Here is a 15,002-nt window from a genome sequence, read left to right on the forward strand (position 1 = left end):
TCTAGTTTATAAGGTGAATAATAAGCAACGTTTTTCTGAGCGATAGGAAAGGCAGAAATAGACCCTAGAGTGAGTTGAATGGTGACCATGTTAGTTGTTAGTAAAGAAAGAATGAAAGATGTGCATGGCAACAAAACTGAAATAGATGATTACCTCAGAATGCTTTGCACAATTTAGTGTTCCTGATCACTGATAGCCACAATTTTTTTCGTCATCATGCAGCCTGTACACTGAACCCAGTGGTATGTATGGCCAAATTGCCTTGTGTGACTCCTGGATTTTGGGGAATTAGACAGTGTGGTGAAATTAGTAACCATTTTCTGTTTATGTTGCTTTTCACAATGGGGTTAAAAAACTATCAAGTGTTGTCCCTCCTGAGCAATGTTAGTTGTTCAATTTTATACATATATCTATGGGCAGTAAATTGGCTGCAATTTCAGATAAAGAAAGAACACATGAGCATTTATATGGCACCTTCACATGCCTCCCAAATATGTTCCCAAGCAGTTCACGTGCAATTCATTGCTTTAAAGTACAGACAATTATTAATTAAGTAAATGCAGCAGGGATTTTGCACACAGCATTGTCCCACAAAAGCAATGAAATGAATAAACAATTACCCAGTTTTTGACTATATCAGTTGAGGGGCATGTTTGATGGCCAGGATAACATTGTGGTCACCTGCGAAAGTTTCCATTAAAATCAATGAAAACGGATAGACAAAGCCTCTGTTTGATGTCTCAAATGAAAGATGAACCTCTGAAAATGCATCTTACACTCAAGTATAAACCTGAGCAATATATTAAATTTTTGACTGAGGCTTAAAGACACAACCTTGTTTCCACTTGCCTCAGAGATTATCACTGGAAAAGACAGAGGCATTTAATTTGAGGAGAATGGTGACCTCAAAGACCACTGGCAAAACTGTTCCTGCAGTGGGCATTTCCTACTGATGTCTAATAAGCAGATGGCACAAGCTCTTAACCCACCTTTCTGCTGATTTTATTTCATTTAATTCATAGTCCCACTTGATTGGTGTGATATTTGACACCCTTGTGTGGCAGATACATGACTAGAGTTGTCAGAATCGTTTAAATACAACTCACTAGAAAGAGAAAAAGCACATTCAAGTACAAATGTAAACTCCTTTTATTATGAGTCATTATCTGAGTCCGAATTGGTATCATTTTGAAGATGACTTGGTTTTATCTGAATTTGTTCTCTTTGAATCAGTTCAGCACTAACGATTGTTGCATCTTACAAGTCAATTACTTTGTTAGGAAATCTGCTCTTGAATGCAGAGTGTAATTACTGAAATGTGGAGATACAGAATCAGTATTCAAAACTGAATTTAATTGATTTGTAATGCTTTGAATGTTCTCACTATTTTAATTCATTTGAATAATAATGCCAAAAGCATATGAATAGATAATGGAAATTATTACCTAAGAATTTTGATTATAGCTGGCTGCTACCTCTACATAAACTCATGTTAAGCACTTGGTCACTACTTGACCATTCAAATAGTACAAAGTTTAATTTTAAGCATGAGATTATATTTTCTTCTGTGGTTTCTTCTCTCAAAGAATGTAGACTTCTTGTTGGGGTACAGTTCCAATGGTTGCTGGTTGCCCTCTAGTATATTGCCCAAATAACCATCAATCATCTGTAAATCATGACGATGACAGCAGTCTATTCACTTATTGAGGCATCACAGTCAAGATCGATCCTGTACTTACTTGACAATTAAATATATGTGCACTTTCCAGGGAGCCACCAGGAGCCGGAAATTTCACTGATATCTTTTTCTTCCCAAATCCGGGAGCACCGAGGCCAATAATAATGCAATCCAACTGCTCAGATTAGAGATTAAATCATCAAGCCTGTATGGCTCAGCAATACATTGGATAAATTTGGCAAGCCACCAGGATAGCCAATGCTAAACTATTCAAATTATATTATTTATGTACAGCCATTAAGTGTCACCTTTTGAATTATCTTTGTTGGCTATTGCAGAGATGCTAACTTTTGTCTTCTAGGAAACTGTTTCTTAAGTAGTGACAGAATTACCAGAAGGGGAAAAAATAAAATAAATCCTGTTTTGTCTGTGATCTAAATGAATGTGTGCAGTCCTATACAGGAACCACACCACCTAACTCTTTTGCAGATATGCCACCTGTGTGTTAGAATAAATAAGATGCATTAAGCACAATGATTCGGTTTTCAAGTTTAACAGCATTTAATCTGACACTTTAAGAAATATTCTCTTTAACAAATGTTTTAACAAATATGTAATGTATATTTATTTTGTACAGATTATTTTAGAAATATACATTAGAAAAACATAATCCATGTACCTAAAATATGCCTTAGAAAATTGCTATTTACTTCAGAAAATTATATAATTTTATTAATAGTTTAACTATAAAACTACTGTTAAATTTTATGTCCAAAAATTGAGCTATGGCTTGACAGACTCAGAAATGATCTAATGTTTTCTCTTAATGTTTCCAGGTTCCTCCGTTTGTTATGGTGTCAGAGAACATATTTGGTCAACCCAAAGAATTTTGTGGTTTTTCTATAGATGTTCTGAATGCCTTATCAGAGCATCTTGGGTTCAAATATCAAATTTATCAAGCTCCTGATAATCAATTTGGTAAATTACAAAGTAATGGAAAATGGAATGGAATGATAGGAGAGCTTGTTAACAAGGTAAGTAGTTTACGACTGAAAAATTATTAATGGCCCAAGCTTTGCAGTACAAATGATGGTGAAACTGTCAGTGTGAACTGTCATTATTCCTCTGAAACTGACAGCAAATTCTGAAGTCCACAAATTCATAGTTAAACATGGAAATCCAGAAGTTGCTGTCAGTGATACTATGCTTCTCTACAGGGTGCATGGGTGAAGTTGCCACAGATTACAATCAATTAGAAATTACCGAACCAATGAGAACCTTCACGCTTACTCTATCGTAAGAAAAACCCTTCAGAAAGTTAACACCTTATGGAATTAGGTATATGGGTTTTAAGGACATATTAGGTTCATAACTACCATTGAGAAATCTCCACGAAAATCTGATTTTACATTTTATATTTTTCCATTAATGAAATAATACAGTTTTGAAATAGTTCTTTAAGAAGTTTAGTTATAACTCAGAGCATTTTATTTCCTGGTTATCTGTGAGAGTACTTCAGTGTGATTGGCTGCTTATTCTGTTTAATGACATCATTGTCGCTAGATGCCAGAAGATCCCCTTTATTCAAATTAATGTGGAAAGGTGAAATCGACACAACAGAGATTTTTAGATCTTTGTGGATTGTGTAGTGTTGAATCTCCTTTGGTGTTATTCATGGATTCAGCGGAAGAGTTTGTAACAGGCCTGAAATTGGCACTTGGGTACATATGTTCAACTACTTCCACTCTTTTAGAATTATGTTTCATTCTTGCTTATGACTCAATGACCCAGAGTTAATTTTCCAGCATGCATTTTTCCAATTTTCAGCTTTGCTCAAAACATTCTAAATGCTTCGGATTACTTTTGCAATGTTCTTTTGATTCAAAAGAGACATTTACCAACTTAAAACATCAAAGATTATTTCACAGTTTAGTTTTCTGATTTTTATGAGGCTTCAATCAAAAATCATCTCAGAAAGGAACACCTGTGGATTATTAAGAGTTCAGTTTGTGATTGTCACTTTGAGGGGAGGCAGTGGCATAGTGATATTGCCACTGGACTAGTAATTGAGAGAGTCCAATTTGGGGATTCAAATCTCACCATGACAGATGGCAAAATTTGAATTCAATAAAAATCTGGAATTAAAAGTCTGATGATGATCGTGAAACCATTGTTGATTGTTGTAAAAATCCATCTGGTTCACTAATGCCCGTTAGGGAAGAAGATCTGCCGTCCTTACCTGTTCTGGCTTATATGTGACTGCAGACCCACAGAAATGTGGTTGGCTCTTAAATATCCTCTGAAATGGCCTCATAAGCCTGTCATTTGTATCAAAACACTAGACAGTCGAAAAGGAATGAAACTAAATGAACCATCCAAAACAGTAAACTCAGCCTGTCAATCTTGCAAAGTCTTCCTTACTAACATCTGGAAGCTAGTGCCAAAATTGGGACAACTGCAACACAGACTAGTCAAGCAACAGCCCGACATAGTCATACTCTCAGAATCAAAGCTTACAGACAATGACCCAAAGACCGCCATTACCATCCCTGGGTATGTCCTGCCCCACCAGCAGGTCACACCCATCAGAGGTATTGGCACAGTGGAATGCAGTTGGGAGGGAGTTGCCCTGGGAGTCCTCAACATCAACTCCAGACCCCGTGACGTCTCTTGGCATCAGGTCAAACGTGGGCAAGGAAATCTGCTGATTACCACATACCACCACCATCCCCGCCGCTGGCCCCTCAGCTGATGAATCAGTGCTCCTCCAAGTCGAACATCACTTGGAGGAAACACGGAGGGTGGCAAGGGCACAGAATGTTTCCTGGGTGGGAGACTTCAATGTCAGTTACCAAGAGGGCTCGGTAGCACCACTGCAGACTGAGCTTGCCGAGTCCTAAAGGACGTAACTGCTAGACTGGGTCTGCAGCAGGTGGTGAGAGAACCAACATGAGGGAAAAACATACTTGACCTCATCTCACCAACCTGCCTGCCACTGATGCATTTGTCCATGACAGTATCAATAGGAGCGACCACTGCACAGTCCTTGTGGAGGTGAAGTCCCATCTTCAGGATACCCTCCAACGTGCTAAATGGGATAGATTTCAAACAGATCTAGCAACCATGAGGCACTGTGGGTCATCAGCAGCAGGTGAATTGTACTCAAACACAATCCGTAACCTCCTGAGCAGCATATCCCCCACTTTACCATTACCATCAAGCCAGGGGATCATCCCTGGTTCAATGAGGAGTGGAGCAGGGCATGCCAGGAGCAGCACCGGGCATACCTAAAAATGAGATGTCAGCCTGGTGAAACTTCAACACAGGACTACTTAAATGTCAAACAGCATAAGCAGCAAGTGATAGACAGAGCAAAGTGATTCCAAACCAACGGATCAGATCCAAGCTCAGCAGTCCTACTGCATCCAGTCATGAATGGTGGTTGACTCACTGAAGGATGTGTCTCCAAAATATCCCCATCCTCAATGATGGGGAGCCTAGCATATTAGTGCAAAAGATAAGGCTGAATCATTCGCAAGAATCTTTAGCCAGAATTGCCAAGTGGATGATCCATCTCCAGAGTCCCCAGCATCACAGAGGCCAGCCTTCAGCCAATTCGATTCATTCCAAATGTTATCAAGAAATGGCTGAAGGCATTGGACACTGCAAAGGCTGAGGTCCCTGACAATAGTCCTGCAATAGTACTGAAGAATTGTGATCCGGAACTTGCCAAGCGGTGTGTACAGCTACAACACTGGCATTGCACAATAACATGGAAAATTACCCAGGTATGTCCTGTGCACAAAAAGCAGGACAAATCCAACCCGGTCAATTACCTCCTCACCAGTCTACTCTTGAGCATCAGTAAAGTGAAGGAAGCGGTCATCAACAGTGCTATCAAGCAGCACTTGTTTAGAAATAACTTGCATACTAGTGCTCAATTTGGGTTCCACCAGGGCCACTCTGCTCCTGACCTCATTACAGCCTTGGTTCAGACATGGACTAAAAAGCTGAACCCCAGAGGTGAGGTGAGAGTTACTTTGTCTTCAAGATGGCATTTGACCGAGTGTGGCATCAAGGAGCCCTAGCAAAACTGGAGTCAACGGGAATCGGGGCAAACTCACTGCTGGTTGGAGTCATACCTAGCACAAAGGAAGGCGGTTATGGTTGTTGGAGGTCAATCATCTCAGTTGCAGGACATCACTGCAGGAGTTCCTCAGAGTAATGTCCTAGACCCAACCATATTCACTTGCTTCATCAATGACCTCCCTTCCATCATAAGGCCAGAACTGGGGATGGTCGCTGATGATTGCACAATGTTCAGCACCATTCGCAACTCCTCAGAACAGAAAAGGTCCATGTACAAATGCAGCAAGGCCTGGACAAAATCCAGACTTGGGCAGACAAGTGGCAAGTAACATTTGTGCAACACAAGTGCCTGGCAATGGCCAACTCCAACGAGAGAGAATCTAACCATCGCCCCTTGACATTCAATGGCATTACCGTCGCTGAATCTCCCACTTTCAACATCCTGGGGCTTACCATTGACCAGAAACTGAACTGGAGTAGCCATTTAAATACTGTGGCTACAAGAGCAGGCCAGAGCTAGGAATCCTGTGGCAAGTCACTCACCCCCTGACTCCCCAAAGCCTGTTCACCATCTACAAGGCACAAGCCAAGAGTGTGATGGAATACTGTCCACGTGCCTGGATGAGTGCAGCTCCAACAGCACTCAAGAAGCTCAGCACCATCCAAGACAAAGCAGCCCACTTGATTGGCACCCCATCCACAAACAGTCACTCCCTCTACCACCAATGCACAGTGGCAGCAGTCTGTACCATCTACAAGATGCACTGCAGGCTGTCACCAAGCCTCCTTCGATGTCCTTAGACAGCACCTTCCAAACCCACAACCACGACCATCCAGAAGGACAAGGACAGCAGACAGATGGGAACACCACCACCTGGAAGTTCCCCTCCAAGCCACTCACCATCCTGACTTGGAAATACACCTTTGTTCCTTCACTGTCGCTGGGTCAAAATGCTGGAACTCCCTCCCTAACGACACTGTGGGTGTACCTACACCACATGGACTGCAGCAGTTCAAGAACGCAGCTCACCACCACCGTCTCAAGGGCAATTAGGAGGAGCAATATTAGGCAATTAGGAAGAGCGATGCTCATATCCCATGAATAAATTTAAAAAACAACTTTAATATTAGGACCTGTCCCTTGCACTTATCTAGTCATAGGATGTTATGTTCACAACACCACCTACTCATGCAGTACCATTGGAATGTGAAGCTGCTCACTATTTTTAACACATGGCAAATAAACATTATGTCCTCAAACTTCATGATAATCATGTAATCAAATATATTTAGTTTTATCGGCACATTTTTTAATGCATCGTGGAACTAAGAAGTCATTGGGCGGAATTTTCCATACCCGCTTGGGTGAGCAGACAATATGGCGCGATCAGTTTTATGACGGCGGGAAACCAGTTTGCAATCGTCCACTCATCCTGCCAACAATGGGTTGCATTTCTTGCCATCGGACATCGGAACCTCATTGTAATACATCAGCATATCATTATCAGGCTAGCCCTCCAGAATTGTTCCCCCACCGTGGATCGTCCATCCATGTCGCCGGGAAAGCACTTGGTGGCCTGCACTTTGAGGGGAACTCGGAGGTGAGTACACAGTAATGTTATGCAGTGCTTGCCAGGATCGTCTGTTGGACCTCAAGCTTCAGGGGCATTGGGGTTAAGGGCAACCCTGCTGTTGAGGCGACTGGCGGTGGCCAGGTCGGAGGGTGGGGGGAGTGGGGTAAGGGCAGCCCTGCCCTTGAATATAGCGCTCAAGCATTTGAAGTGTGTGGTAGGGTGGATGAGGGAAGTGGCCACGCATTAGGGAAACCTGTATAAAATGACTATTCCTCTGCACCTGAGACAGTGCAGGCGCAGCCACATTGCTATGATTGGGGCTGGGCTCCTAGCTTATCTGCCCGCACAAGCAACACAGAGACATCAAAGTGCCACCAAGTGCTCCAGAGATCCCCCATTCCCCCCGCCTGCACTAGCACAGACTACAAATTCACGAACATTTTAGTGAACTTTTGGTTGACTGCACATGTTGTACAATCTCCTGGCTAAAGCTGGCCATGGAACAGTCACTGCTGGATGTGCTCACAGCCCCTTGCAATGTCAGCATCCCAGTCTGGACCAGTCTCCCCCATGATTCAAGCTAACAGGGCAGCCATGCAGCGCACTAATCACTGGCCATCCAAGTGGTGGCCAGCACTCTCCAGTAAGTGTTAAGGGGGCCATGACACTTAACCAGGACTGGTTCTTAGTACACCCATGCTAACCACATGTCCCTCTCTTTCATCTTGCAGGAGGAGTATATCAGGAGCATGGAGCCTGGTGACCTAGCTGTATGCCGGATGGCCTACAAAGCACAAAGACGATGGAGGAGAGAGTGACTGAGGTTGCTGCTCCTGGCTGCGCAGAGGCAGGAGCAGCATCCTCAGGAAGAAGGGGCGGCTGGGGCTCCCGCACGAGCTGCCCAAGAGCCACAGTGAGCCATCGCAGGCCGGTGCCTAGTGACACCCAGGGTCTATAGACGTTGCCTTTCATTCCTGCAGATGACCAAGAACCAGTGTCACCAAAGACTGCACATGTCTAGGGAACTGGTCGGTCACATCTGCAGAATTTGGCGCCACAGGGACATGGAGGACATCCACTGTCAGTGGCCGTGAAAGTGACCGTGGTGTTTTTCAGGGCTCGACAGGTGACCTCTGTGGGATATTAAAAGCCTCCGCCCACAAATGCATCCATGAGGTCATGGATGCTATCTTTGCGAAGGCACAAAACTTTGTGCATTTCGTCCAGGACCAAGACAGCCAGGATGCAAGAGCGATTGGATTCGCCCAGATCTCGGGTTTCCCACAGGTACAGGGTGCAATTGACTGCGCTCATATGGTGCTCAGGTCTCCGTCGCAACACACGGTCAACTACATCAACCGCAAGGCGTTCCACTCGCTGAATGTGCAGCTGGTGTGCAACCACCAGAAATGCATTCTTCAGGTGTGCGCATGGTTTCCAGGAACTATGCACGACACCTACATCATCAGGCGGTCACAGATTCCTGGAGTCCACAGAAGCTGCAGGGATGGCTCCTCTGGGACAAAGGGTTACCTGCAGAGGCCATGGCTGATGACACCTGTGCAGCAGCCTCAGACTGCAGCAGAGTGACACTATAATGAGGCTCATGCTGCAGCTCACAACTTGGTGGAGCAGACCATCGGAATGCTGAAGATGAGTTCCTGTGCTTGGACTGACCTGGTGGAGCCCTGCAATACATCTGCAGGGGATGTCATGCATCGTCGTTGTCTGCTGCGCCATTTACAACCTAGCACTCCAGTGGGGAGATGAACCAGCTGAGGAGGAGATGAAGATGCCGCCAACGGGTATGAGGCTGAGGAGGTACTGGGAGGTGACGATGATGGGGATGAGGCCCTCGTCCTGGCTAGAAGAGGCAGGTAGGCTCAGGAGGCTCTCATAGTGGCTAGATTTGTGGAGGATGATGACAACATGCAGTGAGGTGCCTCCATAGATCCTCTCATCACACCTGTGAACGTTTGATACCAGTCTGCGGCCAGACCGGGGGTAGACAACATCCCAGTGACCCTCCACAGCATCCAAAAGGCGCTGTAGGGACATATCGCTGAAACTGGGAGCTTCAGTCTTCTTCAGTTTCAGGGCCATGTCTTCCATGCAGCAGTGGTGGTCTGGAAGCACTGAGATGTGTGCTTGCGGCTGGACTTTAAACATGGTGCCCAGTGTAATGGAATGGCGAGGTCATGGTGTGCGGGGGAATGAGAGCCCGCCCACCATGGAAATGGCATGTTTCCTGGGAGTGCATAAATAATGTGGCGGGTTTGGGACAATATGGTGTGAAAACCTGCCATCGCAGCTGGTAAAATGTCGTTTTACCCACCCACTACCGCACTTAGTGCAAATTTGGGACAATTCCTCCCATTAATATAATTTAGCTGTCGAAAATGCATATAGGAAACATCAGCATTTTTCATCTAAAGAATTTCAAAATGTTCCAAGATGCAAACCTAATATTTTAAAAAATCCAAAATTTATGGGTTTAAAATCAACTTATCGACCAGGAAAATGATTTGCGCAATAAAATCAAACTATTGGCTGTGCTGGGAGAAACTGTTTAGAAACATTTTCTGCAGCAACCTAACTGCACAATAATTGTGAAAAGCATCCATTTGCATCAGGACATCAGAACAGGATGAGGCCATTTAGCCCCTCGAGTCTGATCTAATAATGAGATCATGGCTGATTGACAATTCCATATCCCCCCACTTTGCCCCATATCTCTTAATATCTTCAGTGAACAAAAATTTATCAATCTCAGATTTAAAATTAACAAATGATCTAGCATAAATTGCTGTTTGTGGAAGAGAGATCTAATCTCTTATCACTTCTTTACTCTAAAAGTGGTGAGAATATGGAACTTACTACCACTGTAAGTGATTGAAGCAAATAGTATAGATGCATTTAGAAGAAATTGTTTCCTAACTTCACTTCTGAAGAACCTGGTCCTTTTGTTAGGTTACGATCCTTAGTCCTAGACCCCTGATGAGCAAAATACTCTCTATTTTCCCTCTTGGTTCCCCTTCATAATTGTGAGACACCACTAGTCACATTCCACCAATAGATATTCCTACTCTCTGTCTCCTGCAACTTGACCAACTTCCTAACTGGCTCAATAATTTGTCTTCAATTTCATGAGTTTAGCAGTCTCTTATGAGGGACTTTAAGTCCAAATAAATAGCACCCATAGATATTTCCTTGACTACTACTTTGAATTGTTTGAAGAGGTATTTAACCAGGTTCCTCAGACATGAAAACCCTTTCACAAATCCATGCTGGCTCTCCCTGATCAGCAGAAAATTTAACGTGTTCAGTCACTCTTTCCTCGATTATAGGCTAGTAATTTCCAGACTGCAGATGTTAGGCTAACTGATCTATAATTCCCTGTTTCCCCTCTCACTTTTCTTAAACAGTGGAGTGATGTGCATATTTTCCAATCTAAAGGAAGCATTCCTGAATCAAGTGAACTTTGATAGATAAAATTAGGATCTCTGCAATGTCCTCACCAACTCCTTTTAATCCATGGGCTAGAAACCATCTGGTTCTCAGGATTTGGTCACTCTTTAGTTTCATAATTTTCTTCATCACTGTTACTTGGCTCACGTTAATTCTGGCGGATCCATATTAGTTGTGCTCTTCCTCTACTGTTAATATTGATGCAAAGTAATTGTTCAAAATGTTTGTCATTTCTCTATTTTCATTCACAATATCACCATTATCAACTGTTCCCTTTGAAATTTGGCATTGTTGCCAAAGTGCAAGATGAAAAGCTTTGAAAGCATGTATCTTTCTTCAGCCATAATCTCATTAGTGTTTAGTTTGATCTTTCCTTTTAGCGGAATATATTTTCTTTGCAAACTGAACACTGCTTTAATTTTTTACAACTATGGTTCTACATCGCTAATTGCTGATATTGTTGCCCATTTTATTTCCTCAAGTCCTATTCTCAGCCCCTCAGAAACAACTCTTCTCCAATCTGTTAACCAATTTTCATCATCATTATGTCCTTCTCTATCATTATTATTAAAATGTATTAAATTATGGTCACCACTGCCTGGATGCTCACCTACTTTTTCATTTTCTATTTGTTATGGTTCATCCCGTAATATTAAACCCAATAGTAAATCTTCATTTGTTGGGCTTTTTACATATTGGGTTAAAAAGGAGTCTTGTGCACACTGTAGGAACTCCATTCACTTATCCTCTTTACCTACTTCTTCTGTCCAATTCATATTAGGGTAATTGAATTCCCATAATTATTATTATATGGTTTTTACTCAGTCTCCTAATTTGTCGGTTTATTTGCTCCTCCGCCTCCCTTCCACTATTTGGTGGTCTGTAGACTTCAGCAATTAGTCTAATTGATCCTTTATTATCTTTTATCTCTATCCATATGGATTCTATTTTTATCTTGCTGAAAACTACATCCCTTTTCTCTACTGCCATTCTGTTACCCCTAATAAGTACAAATACTCCTTTCCCTTTTTCTCCTTTCTATATTTCTAAATATATTATACACTACACTGTTTAGTTCCTGATTTTGACTTATCTGTGGTGTTGTTTGAATAATCCTTTATCATATGTGGTGCCTCCCAGTGCATGGTTACGTCTAGCTCCCCCATTTTATTGGGCCTGAATTTCCTTGGAATGGCAATCAGCATTAGGATTGCCACTCCACGCTGAAGTTCTTAACTTAATTTTCTTTGATCCTATTTTGCCCAACCTTCCGACTCAGGCCGGGTGAGATCCACGCAGTGCAACCCTGGAGCCCAGCAGCAGAGTCGAAGTGAAAGAGGCTACAGCCTCTTTTTTACTGCACTAGCTGACGTAAACCAGTTAAGTTTAAAGGTTAGTTGTAATTTAAACTTCCTTAACAGGCCAGGCAGAAAGTGAGTGGATAGGATTTTGAGGGGTGGGGGAATTGGAGGTCTGAGGGGGATTGTGGGTCAGAGGTCAGTGGAGGGTGTTGGGCCTCACAGGGATGTCAGGCCTTGGGTCAGGTCAGGCCTGTGGGCAGTGAGAAATGTTGGACCCTGGGGGTGTTGGGGGATGTGACTGTTCGGCCTTTGGTCAGGTCAGATTGTGCCTGGGGGAGGGTGATGGCAGGCAGTCAGGTCTTGGTGGTGGGGGTGGTCATGTCATGTCAGGCTTCCGGGGTGGGTCAAGCCTCAGGGTGGGGGGGCAGTAGAGGGCATAGCGGGAGAGTGTCAGGCCACAGAGGGCGGGGTTGAGCCTCGTTGGGGTGTGAAGGGAGCGTGTCAGGCCTCAAAGGTGTGCTAGGTTGAGGGGGACAGAATCCCATGCGGGTGGTGGGATGTGGGGTCCGTTTGAGTTTGTGCAATAGTTACCCAGAAGCTAGAATTGGTTTTAATTATGCTAACTTCTTCTGGGTAATTATTGGTGTAACCCAGTCAGAACCATCCAAAGTTTGTGATTTAAATCGCATTTTTAGATGGTTCCCAGTGCAGGACAATTGCCCAGGGAACATATGCACTTCTGTGCAATTGCCATGCAAACCTTACCTGGGAACCTCTGAAGGGGATTCCCCTGCCCACCTTTATGGTACCCCCCGCCAAAAAAAAATGCTGCTGGGGAGCTCGAAAGTTGCAGCCCATTTATGTACACTTCGTGCATTGTTGTACCGACAGTTTAACTGACTTCTAATAGGTTCCTTTTCACTTTATGTTTATCTATATTGATTGATATCCCTGGCAGGTTTCTTTCCATGCTCCCTTTTTGTAGCTCTTAAATCTGTTTTTGCTTTTTATGGTTCTTTGTCTCTCTTCCAGTTGCCAGTATTTGTGCCATTTTTTTTTGCTTTTTCATTTAGTTTTATGTTGCCTCTTACCTCTTCAGTTGATCATGGCTGTCTCTTTGGCAAGTAGAGCTCTTGACCCTTATAAATGTATAAACTTGTTCTACATTAATACTTATTGAACACCTTCTACTAGTCTTCCATCATTTTACCCATTAACAGATTTGCCCAGTTTACTGTGGACATTCTCTGTCTCTTCGCGTTAAAGTCAGCCTTTCCTAAATCTAGAATCTTAATGGTTGTTTTGCATTTTTCCCTTTGAAACACCACATTGAATTTTATCACATTATGATCACTATTGGATAAATGTACATGCACCATTACTATCCCGACTTGCTGGCTCAAGGACATATTATTGCAGAAAATTATTTTGAACCCGGTCGAGAAACTCACTTCCATTCTAACATTAAGGGGGGATTCTTGTCCACTCAGTCCCTACTGGAACAGCGGGAATATGTTGGGTCAGGAACCTGACTCACCGGATTTGTGTGATGCAGTTCCTTTTTTCCCAGAGCCAATTAATTATCATCCTGCTTCCAGGGTTCCTTGGTTAATCGGGAAGGGGGGCAGAGTGACAGACCAAATCAAGCAATGAAGGATCTCTACTTAAAGGGATCCTAACAGGACTTACAATTGCAGCAGTGTTTGCAGAATACAGTCCCGTGCAAAGGGAAAAAGACCTGCAGAGTGATGAAAGGCATGGAAAGGCTGTCATTGCCCCCCACCCCCCACCCAGTTCATAATCTCAACCCTGGAAGTGATGATTAATGTAGTGAGAACAAGGAGAGAATTCCTCTTTGCAGGAGAGGCCAGGCCAACCACACTAAGCCGGCGTGGCTGCAAGTCATTGAAGCTGACAGTAGCTGAAGTGTGGTGTCAAGGCACTGGATGCAGGGCTGGAAAAGGTTTCATGGCTTCATGAGGTCTGGAAATGTGAGTGTCCTGAAACTTTCAGCTTGCCTCACTCTCTCACCTCCTTAGCATTCTCCTGCACAGCATTCCTCTGACTGACCCACCTTGCTGCCACATACATTCCTTTCTCTCCTGCCTCTTCCTTGATTCTACATCTCAACAGACAACCCTTACACTCACCCTCAACACATCATCCTCATGCTTGTATTCCTCACACTCTCAATCCTCAAATGTTTATCCTCCATCTTCAGCAATCAATTAACTCCCCATACAACAAGTCTCTGCCTTTTCTCATTGAAGAAGAGGATTGCATCTCCCTGGCGTTATGGGCAGAGAACTGGAGCTGGAGCTGCAGTCCATGCCACCCAAACCTCAATGGAGGAGGAAACCCTGGAGGTGGACAGGGTGACATCTATACAGGCCGTTGACAATGGAGAGATAAGCGTGGCTTAGATGGTGACAGCATTAGATACCACACTGCCGCTTGGTACTTAACTTCACCAATGTTGATTTGTTGTCACCAATACATTATATGTCATGATCTACATTACACTAACATGGAATCCAATTTTGCTCAGATTCACCAGTAACTCTTGCCTTTCATCTCCCACAGGTGTATTGATGGTGGCAGAGGAGCAGATGAGGGGTGAGCTCGAGGAATCCTCTGAGGATGCACCATTTCACGATTCCCGTGCACCCTCCACCAGAACAGATACACACACCTTGGTTGGTCCACTTTCGCAGATAGATAGGGTGGCATGTGCTGAGGAATACGTCACATGTAAGATAAAGAAGGGTCTGTAAACAGGGACAGCAGTGGAGAGTCCCCGTCGGAGGGAGCCGGAGTTTTCAAGTTCTGTTTTGTTGAGCCTCAGGAGTCATAAACTAAATGGGTATTTGTGGAGCAACAACGGGAAATGTG

The 15,002-nt window shown here is 43.5% G+C and overlaps 1 protein-coding gene across 1 annotated transcript in view; it reads left to right on the plus strand.

The window, feature by feature from the left end:
* Positions 1-15,002, plus strand: part of LOC121281438 (glutamate receptor ionotropic, delta-2-like) — a 448,441-nt gene that overhangs the window by 333,697 nt on the left and 99,742 nt on the right. Inside the window, exon 10 of the mRNA XM_041194383.1 lies at positions 2,515-2,712. Within this exon, the coding sequence (XP_041050317.1) occupies positions 2,515-2,712 (198 nt within the window). The remainder of the gene's footprint in view (positions 1-2,514; positions 2,713-15,002) is intronic.

This window comes from Carcharodon carcharias, chromosome 8, assembly GCF_017639515.1.
Source record: "Carcharodon carcharias isolate sCarCar2 chromosome 8, sCarCar2.pri, whole genome shotgun sequence".
In the NCBI taxonomy this organism is placed as follows: domain Eukaryota; kingdom Metazoa; phylum Chordata; class Chondrichthyes; order Lamniformes; family Lamnidae; genus Carcharodon; species Carcharodon carcharias.